Source organism: Palaemon carinicauda, chromosome 11, assembly GCF_036898095.1.
Source record: "Palaemon carinicauda isolate YSFRI2023 chromosome 11, ASM3689809v2, whole genome shotgun sequence".
NCBI lineage: Eukaryota > Metazoa > Arthropoda > Malacostraca > Decapoda > Palaemonidae > Palaemon > Palaemon carinicauda.
The window spans coordinates 7,645,570-7,667,453 of NC_090735.1; the positions used below are offsets into that span (position 1 = coordinate 7,645,570).

Below are 21,884 nucleotides of genomic sequence, written 5' to 3' on the forward strand. Positions count from 1 at the left end.
CCCTGGGACCATTCGTAGCAACGAATGCAGTAGTAGGCGGGGGCTCAGCCACTACATTCCCATAATCCCATAACCTTTTTAACCTTTCTCTTGAATACTTTTTATGGGTTGTACGGTCGGCTAAGAAGCCTTCCACATCCTTGTTGATTTGGCGGGTGGTCAATTCTTTCTTGAGAAGCGCCGAGGTTAAAGGTTGTGATGAGGTCCTTTAGTATGGGTTGCAGCCCTTTATACTTCAGCACCTAAGAGTCGTTCAGCATCCTAAGAGGACCGCTACGCTCAGTAAGGAAGACGTAATGGTTCAAGTCGTCTTCCTTACCAGGTACTTATTTATTTTATGTTATTTTTGAATAACTAATAAAATAAAATACGGGATACTTAGCTTCTTTGTTAACATGTATGCTGGTCTCCACCCACCACCCTGGGTGTGAATCAGCTACATGATTATCGGGTAAGATTAATATTGAAAAATGTTATTTTCATTAGTAAAATAAATTTTTGAATATACTTACCCGATAATCATGATTTAATTGACCCACCCTTCCTCCCCATAGAGAACCAGTGGACCGAGGAAAAAATTGAGGTGATGTTGACAAGAAGTACTGGAGTACCTGACCACAGATGGCGCTGTGGTGTTCACCCCCACCTGTATAGCGATCGCTGGCGTATCCCGACCGTAGATTTCTGTCGGCAACAGAGTTTACAGCTACATGATTATCGGGTAAGTATATTCAAAAATTTATTTTACTAATGAAAATAACATTTTTCATAATCATTTAAAGAGTTTGTTAGAATATTCCAATAAATTCTGTACTATGGATTACATTTTGATATCCATTTGTTCATCCTCTGTTACTTTTCATCTTGCAAGTTACCTCCGCCATCAAAGTTGGAAGAAATTCATGTTGTGTAGGGATTAACTGTTATGTAAAAAGCTGGAAATGATTAAATTTTGGAAGGTCAAGGTCAAGCAAAATGTCCAATTTACTTAATCAGTCATAAGCATAAGTTTGCACATCATTGTCACGGAGACATCAAACTCGGTTCATATTTGATGTATGAAAAACCAATGCAACTTATACATATTAAGGTCAAAGGTCAAAGTCAAGGTTGAGCAAAAGGTCAAGAAATAAGCTTCTGTGGTGGAGGTGTGCACTATACTGAGTACCCCTCTAGTTTCATTTTTTTTTCTAATACACAGGTGGCTGCAGTATTTGCAGCAGATGCTGTAGCTCGTATGTCTGGCACAGTTGGAGTTGCTGCAGTAACTGCTGGTCCTGGACTTACCAACACTGTTACAGCAGTCAAGAATGCTCAAATGGCTGAAAGTCCTCTTCTCCTCATAGGTAATGTGTGCATTTAAGAATTTTCTGTTAGTGGTTATTAGGTAACATATTGTAGATATTGCAGTATTTTATTTTAGATTGGAAATATTTAGTATTTCACTAAAGGTTTTTTTGTTCCTACACAAATACAAACCATTCGCTCTTTACTATGGATATAGAATGTTTGGAAGATTGAAAGACGTGCACGTGTTTAGGGGTATGGCTGACTGTATGTCTGATCATTTTTTGGTGGAAGGAAAATTAGTTGTAGCAAAAGAGTGGGGGAATAGAGTAGGTGGATGTAAAAGGGAGGTAGTGAGGATTGAAGAGCTAATAAAACCGGGGGTAAAAAGTAAATATCAGGAAAGGTTGAAAATGGCATATGACGAGGTGAGAGTAAGAGAAACTGGTAATTTAGAGGAGGAGTGGAAGTTAGTAAAAGAAAATTTTGTTGGGATTGCAAGTGATGTATGTGGTAAGAAGGTTGTTGGAGGCAGCATGAGGAAGGGCAGTGAATGGTGGAATGAAGGAGTGAAGGTAAAAGTGGAAGAGAAAAAGAGGGCTTTTGAAGAATGGCTGCAGAGTAATAGTATAGAGAAGTATGAAAAATATAGAGAGAAAAATGTGTAAGTAAAGCGCAAGGTACGTGAGGCAAAGAGGGCAGCTGACCTGAGGTGGGGTCAGGGATTGGGTCAGTCATATGAAGAGAATAAGAAGAAGTTTTGGAAAGAAGTGAAGAGAGTAAGGAAGGCTGGCGCAAGAATTGAAGAGACAGTGAAAGATGGAAATGGAAGGTTGTTAAAAGGAGAGGAGGCAAGGAAAAGGTGGGCGGAATATTTTGAAAGTTTGCTGAATGTTGAGGATAATAGGGAGGCAGATATAATTGCTGTTCCAGGTGTTGAGGTGCCAGTGATGGGAGATGAGAATGAGAGAGAGATTACAATAGATGAAGTGAGGAGAGCACTAGATGAAACGAGAGTAGGAAAAGCATCTGGTATGGATGGTGTGAAAGCTGAGATGTTGAAGGAAGGGGGTGTGACTGTACTTGAATGGTTGGTGAGATTGTTTAATATGTGTTTTGTGTTGTCAATGATACCAGTAGATTGGGTTTGTGCATGTATTGTACCACTATATAAGGGTAAGGGAGATGTGCATGAGTGTTGTAATTCAAGAGGTATTAGTTTGTTGAGTGTAGTTGGAAAAGTGTATGGTAGAGTATTGATTAATAGGATTAAGGATAAAACAGAGAATGCAATCTTGGAAGTACAATGGGGTTTTAGAAGAGGTAGGGGTTGTATGAATCAGATTTTTACAGTTAGGCAGATATGCGAGAAATATTTAGCAAAAGGTAAGGAGGTGTATGTTGCGTTTATGGATCTGGAGAAAGCATATGATAGAGTTGATAGGGAAGCAATGTGGAATGTGATGAGGTTATATGGAGTTGGTGGAAGGTTGTTGCAAGCAGTGAAAAGTTTCTACAAAGGTAGTAAAGCATGTGTTAGAATAGGAAATGAAGTGAGTGATTGGTTTCCGGTGAGAGTGGGGCTGAGACAGGGATGTGTGATGTCGCCGTGGTTGTTTAACTTGTATGTTGATGGAGTGGTGAGAGAGGTGAATGCTCGAGTGCTTGGACGAGGATTAAAACTGGTAGGCGAGAATGACCATGAATGGGAGGTAAATCAGTTGTTGTTTGCGGATGATACTGTACTGGTAGCAGACACAGAAGAGAAGCTTGACCGACTAGTGACAGAATTTGGAAAGGTGTGTGAGAGAAGGAAGTTGAGAGTTAATGTGGGTAAGAGTAAGGTTATGAGATGTATGAGAAGGGAAGGTGGTGCAAGGTTGAATGTCAGGTTGAATGGAGAGTTACTTGAGGAGGTGGATCAGTTTAAGTACTTGGGGTCTATTGTTGCAGCAAATGGTGGAGTGGAAGCAGATGTACGTCAGAGAGTGAATGAAGGTTGCAAAGTGTTGGGGGCAGTTAAGGGAGTAGTAAAAAATAGAGGGTTGGGCATGAATGTAAAGAGAGTTCTATATGAGAAAGTGATTGTACCAACTGTGATGTATGGATCGGAGTTGTAGGGAATGAAAGTGATGGAGAGACAGAAATTGAATGTGTTTGAGATGAAGTGTCTAAGGAGTATGGCTGGTGTATCTCGAGTAGATAGGGTTAGGAACGAAGTAGTGAGGGAGAGAACGGGTGTAAGAAATGAGTTAGCGGCTAGAGTGGATATGAATGTGTTGAGGTGGTTTGGCCATGTTGAGAGAATGGAAAATGGTTGTCTGCTAAAGAAGGTGATGAATGCAAGAGTTGATGGGAGAAGTACAAGAGGAAGGCCAAGGTTTGGGTGGATGGATGGTGTGAAGAAAGCTCTGGGTGATAGGAGGATAGATGTGAGAGAGGCAAGAGAGCGTGCTAGAAATAGGAATGAATGGCGAGCGATTGTGACGCAGTTCCAGTAGGCCCTGCTGCTTCCTCCGGTGCCTTAGATGACCGCGGAGGTAGCAGCAGTAGGGGAGTCAGCATTATGAAGCTTCATCTGTGGTGGAAATGTGGGAGGTTGGGCTGTGGCACCCTAGCAGTACCAGCTGAACTCGGTTGAGTCCCTGATTAGGCTGAAGGAACATAGAGAGTAGAGGTCCCCTTTTTGTTTTGTTTCATTGTTGGTGTCGGCTACCTCCCAAAATTTGGGGAAGTGCCTTGGTATATGGATGGATAGATGTTATCGCAAGCGACCAAACAGCTATAAAACTTTAAGCGAGGTGTCAATAACCATTCTGGTTGTTATCAGTGGTCGTGGGGTGAAGCAGCACCCCCCCCCCTCACTTTTATCTTCTTCACTTTGATCTAAGCGTTGGTTAGAGACAGACGTGTCCTTCCACATTCACTGGCTGTGGCAAATGAAACTTTACTCTTAGGATTTTTCCTGCTGATGCTCGCGTCTCGGGGATTTTTCCTTGAGTTGAAGACTTGATTAGACTCAGGACTCTATTAACTCTTTAGGTTGGTTAAAGGTAAGAAACTGTAGCCAGGGGCTTACCTTTACTGCTATGGAGTCAAACTTTTCTGAAGTCTTTCTATCAAAATCATCTAGAAAGGAAGTCTGTTCAGTCTATGTTTGCCGATTTATCGGTAGACACACGCAAGCAACTTGCCTCTTAGTGAGGGCTGTTGATTCAACATTTAACCCTTGATTACTGGAAGTAGTTGCTTTGTGATTGCCTGAATTTGTCTTTAGCAATTTGGGAGGTTTTGCTTTTTAAGGTACCTCTCGGCACCCTCATGTGCTTAAGTGGAAGTTAGCTTGTGTCTGCTAATCTTTCTAGTAGTTCCTTCGCTATGTCACTCTCAGTAAAGCTACACTAGATAGACTTGAAGGAGTTTGCACATTTTTAAAAGAGTGGCATGATATAGCAAACGTTTGCAAGTCGTATTTCCTCCCCTGTCTGCCCAGGAAGTGACACCTCCAAGCAGGTTAGTTAGCAAGTGAAAAGTAAATACAGACCCGAGCATTTATTTCCTAAGGGCTCTAATAGGCAATACACCAATATAGTAGCAAAGGGAGCTAGCTTCCTTAGACCTTTGGCAGCAACGGATCCTCTTTCATTTGAGGATCTGCAAGATAGTGCTCAGGACAACGCTTTCCCATTACTTCCTTCTCTCAGAACGGGTTCGCTCCCTGAACTTTCTCAGTGCGAAGATAGGCATCTGTATCCTCATCTTTTTGAACTCGCTGACCCTTCGGAGCCTTTTGGCAGACACCGACTCAAGCTTTCAGCACAGCTGTCTGTGTCACTTTCATACTTTCTGTCCCACAAGGTATAGTGTGGAAAATAAGTTATCACACTTTGGGAAGTCTCGCACTCGATCACGAACTAATAACAAATTGCGATCACGAGCAAGCACCAGTAGTAAATCTTAATCAGAGATAAGTTTCGTCCACGAGCGTGAGCCTGGGGTAAGTGTCGTTCATGAGCATGCGCCAGGGGCGAGTCTCGTATCACAAGCCTGTGTTAGGGGCAAGTCTTGTTTCACGAGCACTCGCCAGGGGCAAATCTCGTTTGGTAAACGCTTGCCAGGGACGAGTCTCGTTTAATGGGCTCTCGCCAGGCAAGTCTAGTTTCACAGGCACATGCCGGGGCAAGTCTCGTTTCACGAGCCCACGCCAGTGTCAAGTCTCGATCAAGATTGCGAACCACTGGCATGTCACGATCCTGATCTATTTTCCAGTGCGACTTGTCACCAGAGTGTGCTGGCTTTTCGGAGCTAGGTTCTCTGGAGCTCGCAGTTATTTACGTGATCCTCCATCTACCCAGAGATAGAATGTCTGGCTGTTCTCCTCTTTCCCTTTGGGGGTGAAACAGTTGCTCCGCTATAGACTGTATCATAGGCTAGCCTTACGATCGAGTGACTTTTCTTTAAGTGAAAAGTTTTGTGTTGAAGTGTCTCCCCCATCCTCCTAGACAAAGGGAAGGAAGTATGAAATGCATTCTTCCAATTCTTCATAATTTCTCATTCAGACACGATATCCTTGTGGACATAGGTTCATCCACGATCACATACCAGGGTAAGGATCTAGCCTAATGCTTGTGACATCTTCATGCTGGGGTTGTTAGGAGGTTGACAGGAGTCTTCACTTTTGTTCTTCCCCAAGATGAAAGTTCTGTGACATTTCCCCTGTTAGTAAATTGCTAGATTGAATGTAGTGACTCCTCCCTCCTAAGGATTAGTCTATTAATGATTGAAGCTTTGTATTAGGTAAAGGAACAAATCACAAATCTTAAAACTAATGGTATTTTTCATAGCCATGCAAACCTAAAACCTCAAAGTTACGCTGCCTGTCTCAACGCACCTCCTAGCGAGTCCCTCTAGCTACTATTCTTTCTTCTTCTGCGTTAAAAGTTTAAACAGCCATTCCAGCTTCGCTGGAGTCATACTCTATTAAAGGTCTCAGGATTGTATGGTTAAGGAAAATACATATTACAGTATTTCTAAATTTTACGATGTTTACCAAGTGTCAAATGACTAATGTTTGCTAGTGATACAGTGTTAGTTGGTGTGAGAAAAGGAGTTGCAGACACTTTTAAAAGTGTTTATAAGATTTGAAAGTAAATGTTATCTCTCTGAGGTAGTGACTATGAATGAAAGCAGGGAAAAGAAAAGAATAACGTTAAGGAGGATAGGAGGAAGTACTCAGTTGGTGTGTAGACATTTTTGTTTTATGAAATGGGTCGTGAAGCAGGGAAGCAAACAGGATTTTGGAAAGCATTTTTGTAAAATAAGAGGAGCATCTGTGGGAACAAATACAGTACTTTGAGTGTGCGAAATGATTATGAAACCAACTGTCTTGTATGGTAGTGAAATAATGATGTTGAATTTGAATGCAAGACAAAAATTATATACAGTATGTAATTTGCGTAGATTATGTCTATGAGGAAATGTCCAAGAAGGTGAGAAATTTATATAGTATATAGTGGGGTCAAAACATTTGCACAGGTTAAGAAGATGAATGTTTTGTTTCAAGATGCTTTTTTTTTTCAATAAGAAAATAAGGGGTGATAGGAAATGTAGGCCTATGCAAATTTAAATTTGTTGGAGGAAGGAGGAGAGGAAGACTAGAAAAATATAGAATATATGGAGCTGAACATATATGAGGATAGAGAACGAGAATATCTTGGAATACAGTATAGAAAGATGAATGATGGTGTTGTTATATTATGGAACGGCCAATGACATCTGAGCAGTCTTCTATGGAGATATAGTGTATGTGGTTTCTTAGAATTGGTTCATACAGTTAAAGAATGAATCTGACAGTTGTTTAGATTTTTTCAAGCCTTTCACTAAAAGCTACTATAAAAGACCTTTCGACAGAATATTTACAGTAATTTCATTCATGTATAATGCTCCAGGAATATGGAAATGATTATGCAAGTGTCAAAATAAAATAAAAGTAAAGATACGTTGCTATCAGTATCTGTGTTTAAGGAAATAGGTTTGATTTTGTTATTCAAATACAGTTCTGTAGGTAGTTCTGATTTTACCACTCTTTGCACCATATGCATATCTCTTATCTGTATGCTTCCATTGAGGTAGCCATGTTGATAGAAACCAACTTTGGAAATAATTTTCCAATAAAATGGGGTATTTACATTGAATGTTTTCTTCATTATTAAATGTGTTGAAAGAATTCACACAAAAATGTGATCAACTTTTTAAAATAAGATTCAGATTTTTGTAATAGTTATGATAGAAGTGAAGCTGTTTTGAATTATTTCTGGATCTACAAATTGAGGAAGATACCCTTGAGATTTCACGATAAAATTGCCGTGCAATAATTGTGCTGAAATGTCGATGATTTGTGTATATTTTTTTTTGCATTGACAGATATGCATCACCAAATTAGGAAATTTATTCCATGAAGACAATCTCACTCTGTATATTAAGGTTTTGAGGTTAGTTTTAAACTTAAATCCAAGTTACTTACGTTGTTAGAATCCTTAAGGTTTTATAAAAATACTTTCCCACAGGTGGAGCTGCTGCCTCAATCCTAAAGGGTCGTGGAGCTTTACAAGATATTGATCAGATTTCCTTGTTTAAACCCCTCTGCAAATTCTACGCCACTGTAACGTGCATAAGAGATATTATTCCTACAGTCCAGAAAGCTCTGAAAGAAGCTCAATCAGGAACACCAGGTAGGTAGAAGAGAATTCTTTGGTATCATGATACTTTATTTTAATGAGCAAAATTTTTAAAGGATTAAAGAAATGTATTGCAGTTCACACATTTTTTTCTTTTTACTTCATATGTATTGTGTTATTATTTTGAATACATTTCTTCTACTCCATTCTTTTGATACAGTAAACAGATTTTCTGCCCACAATTGAATGTTATATCACTACTATTAGTAACGTGTTCGTATGAAAATACAAATCTTGAACTCTCTTTATGTTAGCCTCTCCCTTTATGGAATTAGAAATTAAATTAATTCCCTCCATTCTTTTGCATCATGTGCATTTGTTTCATTATTTCTTATCAGGTCTGTCTTTTTTGGGGGGATTTCTTTGCTTCCTACAAGACTTCAAACTTTTAGTGTAGTATGTAATGCTTTTCTGACTTTATATAATCCCCGACTTGGGATATTTTAATCTTGCGATAATAAAATTGTATGGTAGTGTCAATTTCGTGCGACAGGCAAATGCAGTAGCGTACGAGGTCTATTATGCTAGGATGTTGCCTAGGATGTTCTTATTTTAACACAACTCCAATCGCCTTTCCCTCCCCCCATTTGCACCAAAGTAATCGCCCTAATTAAAGGACGATGGTTTGTATGTTGCGTAGGAACAAGTGATGTTGGGAATTTTGAAACCCTTTTAGAATACTCTGAGGTCTTTCTTTTCTGTCACCTCAATAGCCTACATTAACATGTTCTTCAGATAATAGGACTTGATCCATAGGTTGCATGGGAGTATTTGGGAGAGGGAACACAAATTTAATGTCCAGATCAATATTACTGATATATTGATGGTGGCTGTGAGCATTGTCCATTATAAAGACAATTATGAAGAAAATGCTTTTTTTATGTATAGTATGCTCTAATTTTAGAGATAAAGCGGTTCACAAACTTATCTTCAAAGAGCAGTACAGTCATCCACACTTTTGTGTTATACCATTAATTAACTGTTAGCATATTTTTATTAATTTTATTTGATGCTCTTCATTTTGTAACCAGCTACACTTCCCCAAAGAAGAAATGTATCAGTCAATCTTTAAAGGCCTTAAATCCAGCTGTTGGTTTTGCCTATTTATGAATATTGGCAGTTGTTAGTGAACCCTCAAAGAGAGCTCTTGTGAGTGTTCATGCTCCAGCATATGCAGCATATGCTCACGCGCCCCTTTTACACGACCCGATAGCAGACGCACTCTCATTTGTGCGTGCATCAGCGCTTGCAGTACAGGATCACGTGCCCACCTCTAGAAAACCATTAACGAATGTTTATGCTCCTACGAGTGCTCCCTTGTCACGTTTCACTATAGTGCCCCCATGCACGATTGGCGAACCATGAATTTGCTAAATGTTGCCACAATACAGCGGCGCATATGGCTAGGGATCATGTGGGAAAGTGGTATTATTATAGCTGAAAGGGAGGGCTTTGATTTTTTCTTCCAGGTTAAGGTGTCGAATGTGTTTCTTCCAGATTAGGAACAGCAATGAACTTATCTATTGAAATGAATTATTCTGTCGAGAAAATTTTTTTTTCATATTCTATATTTTCCTGTTTGGTTTCTAATAATTATTCGGTTATTGTATCCATTTTGTCGGATTAAATAACTTGTAAGCTGTTTCATTTATAATGAAAAAAAAGCTGTTTCATATAAGTATAATATGTTTGTGTATTAGAAACTCAATTATTACAAGTATGCATGTGCATGCCTTCAGATCCATCTTGTGTATTGTTGGCTCTGCTCATTTCCAGGAAAACTGGAAAACTCATCCTAATTCAGTGGTAATTATTGATATCTTACTATGAGCTTTGTCAATTAAAAGGATTCTCCATGTCTGCCTTTAGGTGATGAAAATTGCATAAAATGTAGTTTTGCATAGTTAGGAAACCAAAAGGCTGCTATAAAAGTTTCTATTGTTTTCCTGATATTGATAGTTTCATTTTGATTTTGATAAAATCTCAAAAAGTTTTGGTAACTAAATTACTGCATTTGAATTTCTTTTAAGGCCCTGTCTTCATTGAATTCCCCATTGATGTCCTTTACCCATATGAGACTGTAGCTAAGGAAATTGTATCATCTGGTGGAGGAAAGTCCCTGATTCAGAAGATTGTTACCTGGTAAGTTTTTAGAGATTATGAACATTTTATCCTGATTTTTATTTCCTGCTTTAGATTCTCTCATGTTTAAGTTGTAGCATGCCTACACAAATTCTCTGATTTATAGTAATAGTCCCTTTTTGCCATAGTACTGACTTATTCCATATTACAGTACTGTATTACGGAAACTTATTTATAAGGTTAACTACCTTATTATTATTATTATTATTATTATTATTATTATTATTATTATTATTACTACTACTTGCTAAGCTACAACCCTAGTTGGAAAAGCAGGATGCTATAAGCCCAGGGGCTCCAACAGGGATAATAGCCCAGTGAGGAAAGGAAACGAGGAAAAATAAAACATTTTAAGAACAGTAACAACATTAAAATAAATACTGTATTTCCTATATAAACTGTAAAAGTTTTAACAAATCAAAGGAGAAATAAGATAGAATAGTGTGCTCGAGTGTACCCTCAAACAAGAGAACTCTAACCCAAGACAGTGGAAGACCATGGTACAGAGGCTATGACACTACCCTAGACTAGAGAACAATGGTTAAATTTTGGAGTGTCCTTCTCCTAGAAGAGTTGCTTACCATAGCTAAAGAGTCCCTTCTACCCTTACCAAGAGGAAAGTGGCCAATGAACTATTACAGTGCAGTAACCCATTGGGTGAAGAAGAATTGGTTGGTAATCTCAGTGTTGTCAGGTGTATGAGGCCAGAGGAGAATATGTAAAGAATAGGCCAGATTATTCAGTTTATGTGTAGGCAAAGGGAAAATGAACAGTAACCAGAGAGAAAGATCCAATTTCGTACTTTCTGGCCAGTCAAAGGACCCCATAACTCTCTAGTGGTAGTATCACAATGGGTGGCTGGTACCATGGCCAACCTAATACCTATTGTTAACCATTTCCTAAAAGAAACTCATCATACCAGCTGTCATGAGCACAATTTTTCTTGTCTGACAAACAAGTTTGTTCAGCTTTAAAAATGGCAACCTTCAAATGCCACTTTTATCATTTTTCTACAGGTAGAAAACTGTGAATCAAAATTTCAGCAGTCAAATCTAAGTAAGAATTCCATAGTTAGTAGTTTGAAGTAAATGGATATCCATCCATCCATATACCAAGGCACTTCCCCCCATTTTGGGGGGTAGCCGACACCAACAATGAAACAAAACAAAAAGGGGACCTCTACTCTCTACGTTCCTTCAGCCTAACCAGGGACTCAGCCGAGTTCAGCTGGTACTGCTAGGGTGCCACAGCCCAACCTCCCACATTATCCACCACAGATGAAGCTTCATAATGCTGAATCCCCTACTGCTGCTACCTCCGCGGTCATCTAAGGCACCGGAGGAAGCAGCAGGGCCTACTGGAACTGCGTCACAATCGCTCGCCATTCATTCCTATTTCTAGCACGCTCTCTTGCCTCTCTCACATCTATCCTCCTATCACCCAGAGCTTTCTTCACACCATCCATCCACCCAAACCTTGGCCTTCCTCTTGTACTTCTCCCATCAACTCTTGCATTCATCACCTTCTTTAGCAGACAACCATTCTCCATTCTCTCAACATGGCCAAACCACCTCAACACATTCAATGATCAGTTTTTGTGCTTTTTTTTTCATTTATGCATCTCAAAAAAATATTTAAAAATAATGAATCAACGGGCAAATAATCAAATAAATCTAAGCTGTTAAATATTTATCTTGAGCATTTACTTAGATATAAATCCTTATCCTTCAATAAGAGTATGATTTTAGCTTAACTGGAATTCATCAGTTGAAATTTTAACAAGGAGTGTCGGTAATTACTGGTGGGTAGCAATTGAAGGTCCGCCCTTCGCCAGCACACTGAAATGCCATTTTGACTTCGGCCTCCTATGTGTACAGATGTATTCTCTGCGTCCTTCCTTAGCGTTTGAACCATTTTCTTCCTTCTCTTTTACAGTGAAATTGTGTGCGTGTTTTTGTGATAGAGAAACCTTGAGTGGACATGCGGTCCTTCCTCGGAGTTGGTAAACAGAAGGGCAGCACCTTCATGAGCGGGGTTCATGTGGATCCTCGTGCTTTATGCATCTATTGTAGGGGTATGACTGTTCTCAGTCCTCTCCCTGCAACGAGTGTAGGAATTGGGCATCAGCGCAGTAGTTGGTATACAGGAAGAAAAAGAAGGAACCGAAATGAGATTTTTGGCAGTCAGGATTATCCTCAAAATCAAGAAAACCTGTTGGCGCTCTTCCTTCTTTAGGAAATCAAATTTCTGTAATACTCTTCGTAGGGGCGGTCTCACAAGGGAGATATCCAGGATGTGATTTTTGTACGTCACGTTTCCCTTCTGGCCACCTCCTCATGGAGGCATTCTCCAGACCATCATCCAAGGGTCCTTCTGACAAGATAGTGTAAACCCTTCAGAGGTACATGGAGCAGCCCAGTCATCAAAGGCAAATGCTAGACCTAGGGAAGCCCTTTGGACAGGGGAATCAGGAGGTGACAGAAGACTATGAAAGATGGTCTCCTCGACGGGAAGATGAATCGAGCTAGACCAAGGGCCCAAACTAGCTGAAGCAAAAAACCCCGAGACTGAGTATCTTTGTAATTGTCTTACCCTGATCAGGAAATAAAATAGCCTAGAGAAAGCATTGAGAAACCCAGTAATATAAGGCATAACTGCCATTGACAGGCACTTAGGGGATCAAAGTGATCGACAGTGTCAATGACCAGATCTGTGGGCCTAAAAACTCTCCAAGAACAAAAGGAGTTTAACCCCAACTCTCTCCCATCAGGTGGTACGTCCCCTAGGCATGGAACCCTTTTCCCCTACCAATTGATATGGGTATCATAACACTGACTCCTGGCATATTAGTAGAGAGATTGGTCACCGAAAGCATGATTGTCTCTTCATCTGAATCGACTGCCAAGAAAGACTCCACAATGACTAACTTACAAACAACATCTTGTTTGGACCACTGGTTTGGCACCATATCGTACTTCGCTTTATCTCAAAACCTAAGTGACCCCGAGAAAAAGAGGGTTCACGGACTTGGTTTTATGGGGGAGCTGAGTGGTTACCATTTTGACACACCAGTTCATCAACCAGTGGGTGTGTTGTCTTGCAAGGCAGGAATCAAGAGAACTGTAATTAACAAAAAGTGGCAGTAGCATGAAGAAAATGGAGTAAAGTGAGGATGTCAAGCAACTACTAAATAAAAAGGCCCACATTACTGGAGAGAGCAAAAACTAATGGTGGCCAAATAATGGAAATTAATAATTAAATTTATTTTTATACTCGCCTGATGTTCATATCTCCGTCCCCAAAAGTACGCTTAACAAGAGAATGCTTGATGAAATCATTGTGCTTCAATAAGAAATACTGTTTCCATGTTGAAACATTGGGAGGAGTAAGAGGGCTCTTGAATTTAGGGAAACTGCTCCCCCAGTTTAAATCTAAATTCCTATCTCTATTCTATTTCTACTTCTCAACATACTCCAACCCTCTCCTAATTTTAACAACTTCCTTTCATCTTGCTGTCCCTACTCTATGGGTAATATTCTCTTATCTTAATATATATTTTTTGTTTATTTATATATTTTGCTTCTTAAATGCTGAGGATATTTCCACATTCATAATTAATATATTTTGTCTCTTAAATGATGTGGATATTTCCACATTCGTTATTTCTGCTTGCTCAGATGGATGGGAGAAGGGATCACTGTTGAGAGGTACAGGATTTGCATTCAAAGCTATATGTGAGAGTATTGAATGATCTCAGACATCATGAAGATGGTTTGAACCTTTTTTGGTGGAATTATTATCAAGGGTTGGTCATCAGAATTAGGGGGATCCAACTCTAGGCTTCTGGCCGGTAAGGATGCTTCCAAGTTTTTTTGGTCTCGGTTCTAACAGGTGGGTTTAGCTTACAATTGTGATTCCATATCTGTTTTGGTGCGATTCCATGAGTAAGGTATGGAGTGAACCATCTGGGAAGTATGCTCCCCCTGTGCAAGAGTCGGTGAATTGGCAGCCTTTTGGAGGGACCACGAATTTATTACAATAATCCTAGGTCGTCTCTTAATCCTGATTCCGGGTCTCTCTCTCTCTCTCTCTCTCTCTCTCTCTCTCTCTCTCTCTCTCTCTCTTTTTCCTGCCAAAAAAGAAAAGCCTCTTCAGAGACAGGATCCACTCTATATTCCGTCTCTAGAGTCAAAGGATAGCAATATTGTCCAGTGTCGACTTTAAAATTATACTTAGAGAAATCCAAGTCTTTAAAAGGTAGTCCGAAAATACCCAGACCAACAAGTCCCTTTCAACAGAGGCTATCCAAATTTTGATGACCTCATTAATTAAAAAGTTAATCCTGTCTGCATTCCTAAAACCCAGGATTTGAGAAATATTACCTCTTCACTAACGTTCCCTCCCTAATATGCTATATCAAGACATCCAAAGTTTTACTGGTTGGTCTGGAAATAGGTTGTTTATTAAACACTACCTGAAACAAATCAAAGCAGAACAATATTCATGCTTGGTATTTGGCCCATTCATAACTCATGCAATGGTAGTTCCGAGGGAAGGTAAATCACCAGGCCCTTCAGGAGAAGAAGATTATAATGGAATGTCGAGCAGCCAGTATTCGTCAGTCATCCTTGTGAAATAAAAGTCAGACTTGTTAGTTTTTCTTCTTACTTAAGGAAACGTGTGCATGAACTGTAAGTTGTGGTTGGTAGCTGTCATTTGTCCTAGAATGGGCATAAGTTTACTTATTAATACTCTGCTACTAAGTCCTTGGTGACCACACAACACCTTTAACCCCCAGAAAAGTGTTTTTGACTAAGGAAAAAGTTATTTTGGGGTAGCTATGGGGTCTCCAAAACCCACCCTCCCTCCTTCCCTAGCTTCTTGCAGGAAAGAGGAGCATTGTTTATATAACTTTGATCACAAATGGTGGTTGAGGGTTTGTTGTGACATAGGTACGCCAACAGTAACTGAAAGGATGGTTCGTTTCTAGGACGCCGTGCATGATGTCACTCATAGCAGATGACTTTCAGCTGCTGAGGTGCTCTGGCATGTTTAAATGAGTCTGAACTTGCTGGTCTTCCATATAGTCACCGAGCATGTGGTTTGTATACTGAAATACTGGCCCTAGAGCAGGGGAAACAATATAATTAAAGATACTGTACATATTCAATGATTAAATGGTAGATACAGTATAGGTATTGTTTATATAAACAATTGATGTATTTGTAAATTTTCTCTTGTGTGATCCATTTACATTGTTTCAAATCTTCATATGGCTAGTGATTGTTTTTTTTTTTCCTAGGTACCTTGATAACTACATCAGTAACTTATTCGCTGGTGCATGGGAACCCAGGGATACCAAACCTCTTAAATTGAGCATACCATTTGCAACAATTGACGTAGGTAAGAATAATTGGATATTACCTTCATATTTTTAACTCTTGTAAGCTGCTGGAGTTGATGAGTACCATTATTTAATAACTATTTAGAAGATTTAAATAAAATAGGCATTATCTGTGGGACCTGGTTCCTGGAAATTTTAGTGTCACGCTGAAATCCAGGAATTAGTTTTTATAAATAACCTCAAGCCAAGTATATATAGTTTTCCTTCTACAAATTGGTAGATTGATTTAATGATCGAAAAATCATGTTGAAGATTTTAAATTTTTCGTAAATTATCTTAGGTTTTCTTTTATGTCTTTCAGAGGACTATATGGGAAGTGGTTGTAAATAATGCCTCTAAAATACAGCATACAGTCTAATGATCGAACACAAAATCAGTGTTTGTTCCTGCGCATATGCAAACCTTTCGTTCTTTAAATAGGGAGATGTTTTCAGAGAGAGCTGGAATGGCCGTTGAATTGGTTTTTTAAGGTTTTAATGACAGATGTTGAGCATGGGTGAGAAGCCGAGCACCTCCATCTCTCGAAAGATCTCCACTTTTGTTTTCAGCCGCAACCTGAATTGGAGTACTGTTGCACCCTCAATCAAACTTTTGAATTTCTTTTTCTTTCAGGAAGTCAATACTGGCTGTTGTTTGCTTTGGTGATGGACAGGTAGCAAGAAATTCGTACTTACTGGGAAAGGGTGGACATTGCAACCAGCTTATGCATAAACCAGCTGTAGATCAACACCCTGTGCTTTTTGTAGGGGGCACTATTGTTAGCAATCATGCCTGTGTGCCGAGTGTAGATCCTCGCTTTCTGTGCTGTGGCATGTGTATACTGTACCTTGAGTTTGGGAAAAAATCTAAGCCTTCTCTGGGGTCTGTTGGTGTGTCTTGGTAAAGGCGAGAAGAAGCCGTAAAAGTCTTTAGTTTCTTCCGTCTTCTCACTCAGTGTGCCGGCCACCGCAGCCCCTGCGCATATACCCCTGGCTTGGTCCCCAGAAAGTATGCATCAGGAGCAAGGAGCCATCTGATCTACATTGGCAGGCTTTTCAGGTTATGGTATTGTGTGGGGTTTCCCCAGTGTTTGTCGCACCCCGTCGAGGTTGGAGGCTCTCCACCCTTTTCCGTATAAACCGCTGACGATAAGCTTGCCTTAAGGGAGGCTTGGACCACCTGAGGTTTTCACTTAGGCTCTCTATGGCTGTTGTGGTAGCTAGTAGCTATGGCTACCTCTCCCACAGTACCCCTTGTGCAAGTGTCTCCTGTGTTGACACCAGTAGTGTCAGTGACTGATGGTATCCCCCTAAGCCCAAAAGGATTGTTAAAGGCTTGTAAAGTTTCAATTGTGCCAGTGGGCAAAGCTCCTGCACCTGTAGCCACATCTGAAATTGTGCTCTATGTTACCCCATTTATCACCCTTGACCCAGTCACTCAGATGTTAGCCACTTCCCCTTTCCCTATTAATGATAGAATTCCTTGGTGAAGTCATTCGGCTTCAAAATAGAATATTATTTCCATGTTGAAGCCTTGTAACCGACCGGCAAGAGGTCTTTCGTCCTTAGGGAAATTTTTCCTCCCATATTGACTCTAAATTTCTCTCTATACTCTATAGAAGATCCTCAACTTACAATTTTAATAGGTTCCAAGAAGCTGTTTGTAAGTCATTTGTTAAATTTTGGCCTAGGGTTGGCCTAACCTAACTCACGTGCATGGGATTTCCAGTTGCAAAAGTCAACAAATAGTAGTGTATCATGTGAAATAAATATCAGGTTACTGCAAATATTTTCTTACTGTATTAGATTTTATAATGGTTTGTCTATCATTTTATTATTTCATTATACGATAGAAACGTACAGTTCACAAACAATTGGACATGTGCACTGCATATTGGTTATCTTTCATCCATAATCAAATCACCTTGCTGTATAGATAGTAATGGATGTTACTGTAAATCATTCTTGAATTACTACTTGGTATATTCAATCAGCCTAAGCTCCCCAACTTGCAAAAATTCCACTTACAAACAGAAATCTAACTGAAGTCATAAATATAAGATATTGTATAAAAAATTCAAAATGAAATACAGTAATGAATCAGTATTATATAATTTATTGCAGTAAGCAAGATGACATTTGCAATATGAAATGGGACTTTTTTTTTTTTTTACCTTTGCAGATGAAAATCATAGGCATGTGAGTTAAGTGAAACCTACTCTAGGCCAAAATTTAAAAAAATACAACTTGTAAACAATTCCACTTACAAACAGGTTGGAACCTATTAAGTTTGTAAGTTGAGGACTTTTTTGCATACAGAAATTATTTTATTGTTTTATTGCATTCTTGTATACATTATTTTATGATTTTCTTCAACTTGAATGTAATGAAAGAAGTAATAGTAGTACCCAGATTACTTCCTAGTGTTTTTCAGTGCTGTATTCAATCTGTTTTGATATGGCCCATGCTTGAAGTAATCTTTGTTTTCGTGAGTTTCATTTTACATTCCTTGATTATATTATTTCATTTTCATGAATTTTGTTTAGTTTATATTCCTTAATTATGACATTCAAAGGTGAAAACAAAATAGTGTTAATCTCACCTGCTTTTTTTTATGTTACTCACATGTTGGGCATATATGGCCGACCTATAGCCTATATAGTAGAGTTTAATATAATTTTGCTTGATTTTATGCTTCGGGAAACTTTTTGCGAATACACTGGACTATTGGCGGTATCAGACACCCCTTCCCCCTTATTAGTCTGTTATTGTGAGGTTCAACTGTACTCCATTCAAGCCTTTGAGAAGGTCGTCTGACAGACTTCTGACTCACAAGACTTGATGATGTTAAGTTACACTTCTGAGTTCAATTCTTTAATCTAAAGAACTATCTCCCCCATACATTTTAATGATGGGGAGGTTTGTGGAATTTGTACTAACCCATTGATCATCATATGCCAGGTATATCATTCTGGATGGGATTCTTTATTAGATCATGCACAATTCATTTTGGACAGACCGGGCACTATGAGTCTACTCATCCTTTTGAGAGACAGACAGGAAGTTGCTGGAGTCCTCTCCTCTCCCGTAGGGGCTCCTGCAGATAGACATTTCCAGGGAACAAAAATAAAACAAACCAGTTTGGTTTTAGGGGTACTTACAACCCACTAAGCATTGAGTCTCCATATTTAAAGGACAAAAGGTTTGTATAGGGTGTAGGAACAAATAAATTTTTAAACTAATTTGTATCCTTCCGAGCTATAAAAGCCTGAGTCCTATAAGTTAAACTTTCCTCCTCACCCCCTCCCCTCAGTCCTGAGCTAGAAGATTAAAGTGAGGCTCTTCCAACAGATTGAAAAGCAAGGATTCCCACCCACAATTACCAACGGTTGCTAACTACCTCGTCAACAAATTCAACGAGCATTCTAACTCATAGCTCACTCTGAAAACATCTCCCTATTCAAAGGATTTATGTTTGTATAGCTAGGAAATATACAAATTACCAGTACTTTAGAAATCTGTTATATTTGTGTTATTTGATTGTATGGCTGAATGTTTATTTTGATTACAAAATTAATTTGCAATTTCAACTTGTTCTTTTTTAATGCTTGCTTTATCATATCTGGCAGTAACATACTCTTTCCATTTTCAGCCCCTCAGCTTATTTAAAGGCTGTGTGTGATCATTCATGTACAGTAATAGAAGACAAATACTGATGTGTATTTGACATGAGACATCAACTGATCTGGATATGTGATTGTGCATTATTTTTTATCATGATACCTTTTTTTTTTTTTTTTTAGTTGACCAATGTGCTCAGCTAATATCAAAAGCGAAAAAGCCAGTATTCGTCTTGGGAAGCCAGTCTACCCTTCCACCAACACCTGTGGATGATTTGAGGCGGTCGTTAGAGAGACTTGGTATACCATGTTTCCTTGGAGGAATGTCCAGAGGTTTACTAGGTAAGTAGTTTTATGCATAAGCTATCATTGATATATGGTATCTCATGATAGTTTGGTGTTTTGTGTTTTCTTCTTAGCTCTTCATTTCCATCTGGAATTTTATCTTTATCTTCCATTCTTCAAGCCTGTATATTTATCCTAGATATTTTGATGTCACAGTTATCAGTAAACCATTAAATCATGAATCTTATTGTAGTTAGTAAGATAATACTAATATCGTAACTGAAGGTTTTAATTGGATTTTTTTTGTCATTATAGGGCAGAAAAGTCCTATACAAATGAGGCAGTGTAGAAAAGATGCCTTAAAGGAAGCTGATGTTATTATACTTGCTGGTGCTGTGTGTGATTTTAGATTGGGTTATGGACGAAGTTTGGGACGTAAGGCTAAAATTATTGCTGTGAATCGCAACAAGGAGCAACTGTACAAGGTTAGTATCTTGTGGTCTTGATTTCTTTGTACTTCTCTTTTATAATTTGGCTTTGTTAAGGGAGTATAGTTTCACTGCAGTTCATCTTTTAATAAAGATGTTTACCCTTTTCAATTTGTAATCTACCTTAATAGTTTGCAGATTAAGGACAGGAATTTTTTCCCTAATGAGTGATAGTGTTATGGTATTTTAATATGCTTTTATGATTACTATAGTATGACTGATGATTTGATTAAGCATTGTTTAAATGTGGTTAGACTCTCTAGTGATGATAATAGTAATTATTTCCATGAATCTTCCTAAACTTCATTGCCCTTCCTCCTCTGGAGAGGACAGCCCTGACCCATAGATTTTAAGCAGAAATTTCAGCAGCTCTCATCATCCGAATAAAACGCTGCCCTTTATAGCTCTTTACAGCCATTGAGGCTGTAGTCATAACAGAGGACTACCTAGTGAGGACTACATGGTTACTCTTATTCTCTTTAACCCTTTCACTGCAGATCTGCAAATTTGTAGGTTTCACAGTACTTTACAGTATTGTGTAATATTTCCCAGAAAAAATTGAAATGATTAAAATTTACTTAAGCCATTTTTTATGTGTTATGGAACCATTCTGTTTTCAGCACAGCTGGCATAAGGTTTGAGGAGAGTTTGAATGACTAAGAGTTCTACCTCTTTGTTGTTCCTCTCTGAAGGGAATACAGCTGTTAAATGCTTGTCGGATATCTGATACTGGTGAGTTGCACAAGGGAGCATCTCTCTTTTCAAACTACATTTGTCAAGAAGCTAGTCTCTTATCCTTCTGGCAAGGGGGAGGATAAGTTGGTGTCTTACTAAACATTTCTCTTGTTGTGCTGAATTTGACACTGCCAACACCATCTCCCACTTTTGTTCTTATGCGTAGCACCGAGAGGGGCGGTTGAGATGGGAAATCTTATTTAAAACACTGCTTTGTACTAGGAAAAATACAAATTACTTTTTAGATTTGTTATTGTTCTTAACCATATACAACTCTTGTCCTTTGTATGACCATCACATGGCAATATATTGTAGTGATTAGAATAGCTACAGAATTCTTTTTCCAAGGAGGGAACGACAATGAACGTCACTAAGTATTGAAATAATTAGTTTTTATGTTTTCTTTATACCATGAAAGTATTTACTTTCAAATATGAGTTTTTAAATATTAAATGATTCATTCACAGAATGCTGATATGTTTTGGAAGCCAACTGTAGCAGTTTTAGGAGATGTGGGAACTTTTGTCAGGGATCTGGCTGCTCATATAATGGACTATAAGTGTGATCCCGAGTGGGTTGCCACTCTCCGAGATAGGGATGAAGCAAAGGAGGCTTCAAATTTGAAGGTAATGCCTCTTTTTATATATTAATTTTACATATTCTTATTTTTCCTAAAAGTTGATTTATGTTTTTTGTAGGTCATTTTACCTTACGACCAATTTAAATTTTTGTTTTTGTATTGATGGTATCAAATGCATATTTTCCTGTTTTCATAACATCCAAGTTTCATGTAATTATCTACCAACTTCAAGAATAGGTTGTCTGAATTTTATATTACTATATCTTTTTCTTGAATGTAGACAAAATATGCTGAATGTTAGGGTATATCTTTTTATTTTAAGGTAATTCCATGTTTTACATTGGCAAGCTTACTTAAGGATGTGGGTGATAATGTATGTAACTTATATTAATATATACTGAGGTATCTAGATGAAAGTAATCAGTGAATAGATGAGTAACATTGTAGAGAATAAGAAATCAACCACTTAGAAATGAAGCTGGTGCTTAAAGAAGAAGCTGATGAGAAGTACAAGGGTCTTTCTGATAGTGTTATAAATTTACCCAGTCCGGAAAGGTGTCTATACTCACTTTTTTTAATGAGGCAGATTTGCACTCACTAGCTGGGATGTCCTTTTATCTCGGAAAAG

General features: G+C 38.6%; 1 protein-coding gene across 1 annotated transcript in view; it reads left to right on the forward strand.

The window, feature by feature from the left end:
* Window positions 1-21,884, forward strand: part of LOC137649951 (2-hydroxyacyl-CoA lyase 2-like) — a 72,819-nt gene that overhangs the window by 31,436 nt on the left and 19,499 nt on the right. The window contains exons 4-10 of the mRNA XM_068382919.1: window positions 1,202-1,346; window positions 7,854-8,018; window positions 10,055-10,166; window positions 15,469-15,569; window positions 19,352-19,510; window positions 19,769-19,938; window positions 21,144-21,302. Coding sequence (XP_068239020.1) covers window positions 1,202-1,346; window positions 7,854-8,018; window positions 10,055-10,166; window positions 15,469-15,569; window positions 19,352-19,510; window positions 19,769-19,938; window positions 21,144-21,302 — 1,011 coding nt within the window. The remainder of the gene's footprint in view (window positions 1-1,201; window positions 1,347-7,853; window positions 8,019-10,054; window positions 10,167-15,468; window positions 15,570-19,351; window positions 19,511-19,768; window positions 19,939-21,143; window positions 21,303-21,884) is intronic.